Source organism: Frankliniella occidentalis, unplaced genomic scaffold, assembly GCF_000697945.3.
Source record: "Frankliniella occidentalis isolate FOCC.00 unplaced genomic scaffold, Focc_3.1 Scaffold1285, whole genome shotgun sequence".
NCBI classification, from domain to species: domain Eukaryota; kingdom Metazoa; phylum Arthropoda; class Insecta; order Thysanoptera; family Thripidae; genus Frankliniella; species Frankliniella occidentalis.
The window spans coordinates 17,958-25,388 of NW_026268389.1; the positions used below are offsets into that span (position 1 = coordinate 17,958).

Here is a 7,431-nt window from a genome sequence, read left to right on the forward strand (position 1 = left end):
TAAGGGGGGAGGGGACTGGGTCCTGCTGGGTTGCCGCTTGGCTGGCGCTTTCGCGTGCGACCTATCCGCGCCCTGCACCGCCCTCCGACCTTTCACTCACCGAAACCCCCCGACCTTTCACTCGCCGCGGGCTGCCGCACGAGCCGGGTTTGGGCCTTTGCGAGAGGAAGAGAGAGAGAGACTGTCGGTGAGAGTGTGCGGGTCAGGACAGTTGTTGGCCGGCGCTGGCTGTAAGCAGCCAGCTTTAGAAGAGCTCCGATTACAACACAACGCATCCTGTAGCGAGCAGCGGCGGCTGGGCGTATAAAGGACGTTTGTTGACGCGAGCCGAGCGGAGCCGGGCCGGCGAGCCGCGGGCCCGGCGCTATTAAACGCAGGCGCATTAATTACTCGCGCGAAAATCCGAGCGCAGACACTGAGAGGCTAAGGCTGGGCCGTAACAATGCCTCCGCCTGAGGGGCGGGCGGAGGAGGAGGCGGGCGAAAAGCAGCAGAGGAGAGGGGCGTCGAGGCTTTTCGCTGCGCTAGCATCCTGACGGCCTTAATCAATGTAGGCTGTCGGAGATGCCGTCGCCGCTGCTCCGCCACCACCACGCTACTTCCACATGTTCACGGCGGCGCAGAACGGAGCAGGGCGGAGCAGGGGGAACGGGCCTCCTCCGCGACCTCGAGTGCTCGTCAGCGCGACTCCCCGTCTCCTCTAACTCGTTTAGCTCCACCACCGGCGGCACGCAGGGTTACAACGGCGGGGTGCTTTGCGGGCAGGCTGGGGCCCCCGGCCTGGTCTGAGGTAGGAAGAAAGTCGGGAGGCAACGGAGCGCGTGCGCACGGGAGCGAGAGCAGGAGGACGAGAAGGAGGCTATCAGCCAGAATGCGACAGTTCAAAACCACTTGCACGTTAAAAACACCCCCAAAAAAGTTTCCCCATCTGTTTTCGGGCAGCCCGATCTTTTCTCGTTCGAGCCGCCCATCAGCCCAGCCGTATGGATCATTGGCAGCGGGGTCGCTCATTGCAGCGGGGTGGAGCTTGGTGTGGCGGGGTGAGGCGGGCTGCCATCCCACCATGCGGCTAACGCCTAAAGTTTAATGCGCCACATTCTTTCTCCGCGAGGCACTCGAAGCGGCTCCCCAGCGGCCTTATACAGCACACCGAACTCCACCACCTCCTCCACGACGGCTTCCGCGGTCTCCTCAACACCTCACCGCACCCCTCACCCCCGACCCGACCAGGCCGCACCAAGAAGTGCCGCTCCAAATCAGGGCGGGGCACCTTAAGAGCTGCAATTTGTTACGTCCCCTGCCCGGGAGCCCCGCGGGGGGTCAGGGGTGGAGGGGAGAGGGGAGCTGCTGCTGGGCGTGGATGGAGCGTGTCACGGGGGCCGTAGCCGGCTCCAATGCGCGCACCTCGCCCTGGGTCCTCTTCGAGCCGCTCACCTTTCAACTTATTATCAGCAAGGCCATTGCACGTAGGGGGCGTGGCGCGGCGGGACTGGGGTAAGGATGTGGGATTGTGGCTTGAAAATTTCCCATGGGTAAAACTAACGGTAGAGCTCGGGAAAAGGGGGGGGGGGGTGCTCACGCATTCACGCATCCTCTAGTCATCATCATCGTCGAAGTCGTCGGCACGCGTCGTGCATGTCGACACGACGGCCACTTTGCGCTTCGGCATACCGCACCGCAACTCATTCGACTTGGGGCCTCACCCTACCCTCACCCCGCCCCTTGTTCATGCCCCGGGGCCTCACCACCGCCGGTAATGTTCTGGTGCTACAACAGCGTATTGTCTGCTCGACAGGACAGAGCGTGGCTTCCGATACAAGATCTCATTCTCTCTTCCTCGTACCGCACTGTGTAGACCGGGGCCCGCCGCGGCAGCATCCCATCAGTCAGCAGACGGAAGGGTTGAAAATGGCGGGGAAACACCGTCAATTAGGGAGACAAAACGACAGTGACAGTCAACCCATTGTCATAGTGTAATTAATTTTCGTTAGCAGCTAAACGAAGAGTCTTACTTGCAAACCTGCTCGACTCGCCGTTGTTCCTGTCTCTCAAATTATACCTCTCACTTCCCCAGATATGCAAAACAATGTCTGAGAAGCCACAAAGGCCCTTGGGGAGGAGAGGTCTGAATGTGGACCAGTGGGAGCGGGATAGTCGAGAAGCGTTACAGAAACAGCAGGGGGCTGAGCGGTTAGGGGAGGGGAAGGAACAGGGTGGGCTGAGCACAAAGCCGCTGACTCATGCCAAAGACTGATCATTTTAGTCCATAATTAATCAGGTCATTATCACCGAAGGTCCATCGTGATGTTCGCTTTAAATCCGCACCCATGGCGGCAGGGCTCAACGAGAAAAGGGAGAGAGGGGTTGAGGTTACCCTGGTCAGAATCTCATCAGCAAAACGGCCTACTTGTACCCTTTTGTTATCATGGGAATACACAGGGAAACAACAACCTTCCGACACAAAATTTGCTTATTTACATGGGCCGGCAGAACTGAATTAAACGCACTTTGAAAACAATGGTCATAGTACGCAACGGAAAAAGAAGTTTCCCAAGCATTCTAAAAATACAGCATACCATCGGTCTGTAAAAACAAAAAAACAAAAAAAAATCAACATTTTAACATTTTGAATCTTTCAACATTGTATTTTTTTCAAGGATCATTTGTCCAATGGCGTGCACGCTGATAGCGTTTGTCCGTGTCGAAGCAATCGTGTTGCGTCAAACGCCAGTCTGCGGCCAAAGCAGCTGGACAACAGTCACGTCAGCTGGATCACAGTAAAACATAGTTTTGAAAGGGAAGTTTCTTGTATTTCCTCAACCTTAATGGTTATTTTAGCCAAGTGAATTTCTAGCCTACACGAATGTAGGAAAATATGGCTGTATAACTTGATTGAACAAATGGTAATGAGAAATTCGATGACACCGGGTAACCACTGCGGCAATGATACAAACAGTAGATGGATTGAATTTAAAGAATTTCTGGATATTAAACCAACGTTATGCCCTTCGTAAGCTTGACGTCAATTCCAACTCGTCAAAACTGTAAGTAGTGCACCAATGTAAAGGGTAAAATAAATTTGTTCCTGAAAGGGCAACGTTTTTGTGCACATCTAGAAGAGATGAAATTATGTTCCTAAAACTGGACAAATACTTTTGTGAGGTTTTACACAGTCTGTCCAACATGAGGAACAAAATTGCATCTGATCAGGATACGCATGGAAACGTTGCCCTTTTTACGAAAAATAAAAAAAATTCTCCCTTCACATTAAGGGTGCATCGTCTACCCCAACAATTACGGTGAAAGATTTGCACAGTGCCATTGGTAACATGTTTTTTTAAACAGGGCCAAGCTGGGCTGGCAAAATTGGCGCAGCTGACTCGAATTTCCAGTTGACCGTCACTCTAGGACCCTCTAACCTTGCTAGTTTCCTGCCATGCGTGAATGCTGCTTCTGCTGGCGATTGGACGCTGACCGGAACTATTTGGCTTTGCTAACGATAACAGTAGTAACTGTGCTCCTTGCTGCCGTCACTGGTACAGCAACCAACAAGGTAAAAAAAGGAGAATCTGCCAAGCATTTACTGGCACCGCCCTTTGTCCTTGGTTTTTAGTTGTTTTGTGGCGCAGGACCTCACCCTCACCACCCCTGATTCGCTCAATCGATCTAAACGGCATCTTCATCACCTGATACTTCTCGGCAAGGGCCGGCGCCACTGGAGCCGACCTAGCAGCGCTGAGGACGACAGTAACAGTAATAGTACCGGTACTGCTGTCGTAATCAATTCAGGAAGGCCAACTGATGGATTAGGAGGGAGCGGAGCCAGCCCCAATGCTGGTTCAGGTTTTGGGAATGGTGGAGGGGCGCAAAGTACAGCTGGTGAAAATTATGGAGGTGGTTCGAGCTTTCCCAGCACGGCTGGGTCAACAGGAACACAGTTCGGAGGTGGAGCCTACCCTGCTGGTGGGTACAATCCTGGGTACACCGTCCCAGATGGGACGTACGGGGGAGCACCCGTTTCCACGAGCTGGGCCGCAGAAGGGGCCGTGAACCCTGCCCCGGCAGGGTACTATCCCCAACAAAATGTAGGCACTGGTGAAAACTTCGGGGGTGGCTACGGGGCAAACGGCTACGGATCAAATAGTGAAGGACAAAGCTGGAATACAGGCTACGGGGACGGAGGTGGAGGTTTTGTAGGTGGGCAGGGCAGTGAAGCAGGTGGCGAGGTTGCATATGATAATAGTGGCAGCTATTATAATGCTGGGGAGAGCCAAAGCAGTAGCGGGAGCTCCTCAGGCATGGGAACCCAAGTAGATGTAGGGTACTCAGAGAGACTGACTTCTAATCCGCAGCCACCTGTACAAGTGGGGCGTGGAAGGGCGCGTGGAAACGCAAATAGGGAAAACAAAGCTCAGTCAAACGCATCAGATGGTGACCAGGCTTGCTCGTGTTCGGAAGACCCAAACCAGAGTGCAGGCAGGCCTTTGCGTCCAGAATCGGGTCCAACAAATCCTTACGGAACGGGCCAAGGCCAAAGTGAAAATCCAGCTGATAGCAATTTTGCCCAGACTGTGGGTGTTTCGGTACGCCCCTCCATTATAGGAGGGTCAGTAACGAGTAAATTACCAAATGGTCAAAATTTTAATATTCCTAGACTACCTGCACCTGGAGGAGGTAGAGGCCCACAAGGCGGTATGTCCAATCGGCCTGTGGGGAACGCGGGCAGCTCCAATGGTTTACAAGGGAGCAACGCTGGCCCTGGCCAACTTCCAGGGAGTGGAGAAGGTAACAGAATTCCAAACAATGGGAGGCCTTCAACGTATCCGGCAAGAGCACCACGGAATTGTAGTGCATCTGGCGGACACAAGTCAGGGGACAGTTCCACAGGAGGTGTGGGCCGACCGGGGTCTGCAGAGGGCAAAAGGCCAGGCAGACAACCTCAAGGTCCAACATGGGGACAACCTCATGGGTCAAATAACAGAGGAGATATGGGCAATCCATCAGGCTCTGGCGTTTCTGAGGATTATAATCACGGTGGAGCCCCGGGGGGTGTTTCAGCTAATTTACCAAGGCCACCAGAGTTTTCTGGAGATTTTTCTTCGACGGGAAGCATGCAAAATATACCTCGACCTACATGGTCATCTAGTGGCTACCCGAGTTCTGGAGGTGCGTCAAACTTGCCAAAGCCGGAAACTTTTTCATCCGGAGGAAGTGCATCAAATTTCCCTAGACCACCAGGTACGCCCGGGGAATTTTCTAATATCGCAGGGGCAGGCGGAGATACGTTCAATTTTCCAAGGCCACCAGGATTTTCTTCCGGGGGAAGCTTAGGAGGGAATGTAGCGACTTTACCTCGACCACCGTCAATACCAGGTGGACTACCCTCTGGAGGTGCGATGGGCGGTAATATGCCTACTATACCTGGAACACCAGGCCTATCGGGTGCATTTCCTAATGGCGGTGGAATGGGTGGAAGTACTCACAACTCTCAAAAGCCACCCGGATTTTCATCTGGGGGCAGTTTGGGAGGAAATATACAGACATTTCCTCGACCACCATCATTGGCCAGTGGACTTCCGTCAGGAACTTCAATCAGTGTTAGTACATCAAATCTACCTAGACCTCCAGGACTACAAAGTGCGCTTCCTAGTGTTGGTGGAATGAATGGAAATACGCACAATTTTCCTAAACCTCCAGGATATACAACTGGGGGGAGTATGGGAGGTAGTGCACCAAATTTCCCTCGACCACCATCAATGGCCAGTGGACAGCATTTAGGAAGTCAAATAAACAGCAACATACCAAATCTTCCTAGACCTCCAGGACTACCGGGTGGGACGTATAGTGGCGTTGGGACAGGTGGAAATACGCCCAATTTCCCTAAACCACCAGGATTTTCATCTGGGGGTCATTTAGGCGCAAATGCACCAAACGTTCCTCGACCACCGTCAATGTCTAGTGGACTTCCTCCAGGAGGTGCAATGAGCGGTAGTATTCCAAATCTGCCAAGGCCTCCAGGACTATCTGGCACGAATGTGAATGGCGGTATGACGGGTGGAAATAACTTCAATTTACCAAAGCCACCGGGATATCCATCTGGAGGAAGTTTAGGAGAAAATAAACCAAATCTTTCACGGCCACCATCGTTACCTAGTGGGCTGCCTTCCAGCAGTGGTATGGGAGGAGGGATGTATAGTTTATCTAGGCCACCGAGCCTTGGAGCAGGGTTTCCCACTGAGGCGCATACAGGAGGTAGCACACAGAGTTTCCCCAGGCCACCAAGTCAACTGGGTAGGTTTCCTTCGTCAGGGAATGGAGAAATAAGTTCAAACAGCGAGGGTTTACCACTTGGACGACCAGCTTTAGGTACGGGAATGACCGCTTCAAGTGGCAATGGGTTTTCTCACTCAGTAAGACCTCCAGGACTTGGTGGAAGTCAACAAATGCTGCCTAATGGGGCTGGTGGTCCGGGTGGTAACTTTCCAGGCATGACTGGAAATAGTGGGTTGCCGCGGCCCCCAGGATTTGGGGGAGGTCTACAACAACCCAATTTGGGGGAAAATTTTCCTATACCGGGGTCAAGCACCAGTGGAGGCCTGAGTAGCACGGGAATCGGAGGTGGACGCCCGGGAATTCCAAGTGGGGGCAATACGGTAGCTGGTTTGCCGAGGCCGCCAGGGTTTGGAGGTGGCCCCCCGAATATGTCAGGAGTTGGCACAGGGCTTCCATCCTTGGGTCCATCCGGGTTGCCCAGGCCACCAAGCTCTAGTAGCGGATTGCCTCACCTGCCGGGTGCAGGTGGGTCTGGACTTGCCACTGGATTGCCAGGAATGGGGAACATTGGGTCGGGAGGTGGTCTAGGCAGTGGTATAGGGGGACACTTAGGTAGCCACCTAGGGAACGCCGGAGGGGGAATTCTCAGCCAACACCACCAGCATATGATGCAAATTATGCAACATAAAGCAGAAATCGCAAAAGCTGCAGTTGAAACGGCAGGGTCTGTTATGAGCTCAGCAGGACAGGTTGGAAGCGGTGCTGGCGCTCTCGGTGGTGGATTAGGAAGCAGTGTTCTTGGGGGTGGAGCTAGTGGAGGTAGTGGGCTAGGAAGTGGTATTGGGGGGGCCGGAGGGTTAGGCAGCGCTCTTGGGGGACTCGGAAGCGCCCATGGAGTTGGGGGTGGTGGAGGCCTCGGAAGTGTACTCGGAGGTGCAGGTCGACTGGGAACTGTCCTCGGTGGTGGGGGTGGACCTGGCAGTGCACTAGGTGGTGGAGGCGGACTGGGCACTGGAGTTCTTGGGTCTGTTGTATCTGGGAAGTGACTAATTTACAAGATTCTTAAGAATGGCCTCCTAAGTTAATGAATTGGAGAAGTCCTAGTAAAAATAGGATACAGATGTTCTGTATTTGTTGAAAATCTTATACAATGATTTTG

The 7,431-nt window shown here is 53.5% G+C and overlaps 1 protein-coding gene across 2 annotated transcripts; it reads left to right on the plus strand.

The window, feature by feature from the left end:
* Positions 1-2,727: 2,727 nt before the first annotated feature.
* On the plus strand, positions 2,728-7,425 carry LOC113208275 (elastin-like). Of its 2 annotated transcripts, XM_026425217.2 has the most exons (3): positions 2,728-3,043; positions 3,345-3,552; positions 3,629-7,425. In XM_026425217.2, the coding sequence occupies exons 2-3, from the start codon at positions 3,436-3,438 to the stop codon at positions 7,316-7,318; spliced, it is 3,807 nt and encodes a 1,268-aa protein (XP_026281002.1). In that variant the 5' UTR covers positions 2,728-3,043; positions 3,345-3,435; the 3' UTR covers positions 7,319-7,425. The 2 variants fall into 2 exon arrangements, with proteins under 2 accessions (XP_026281002.1, XP_052131936.1); XM_052275976.1 differs by lacking the exon at positions 3,345-3,552 and having other exon boundaries at positions 3,613-7,425.
* Positions 7,426-7,431: the final 6 nt, after the last annotated feature.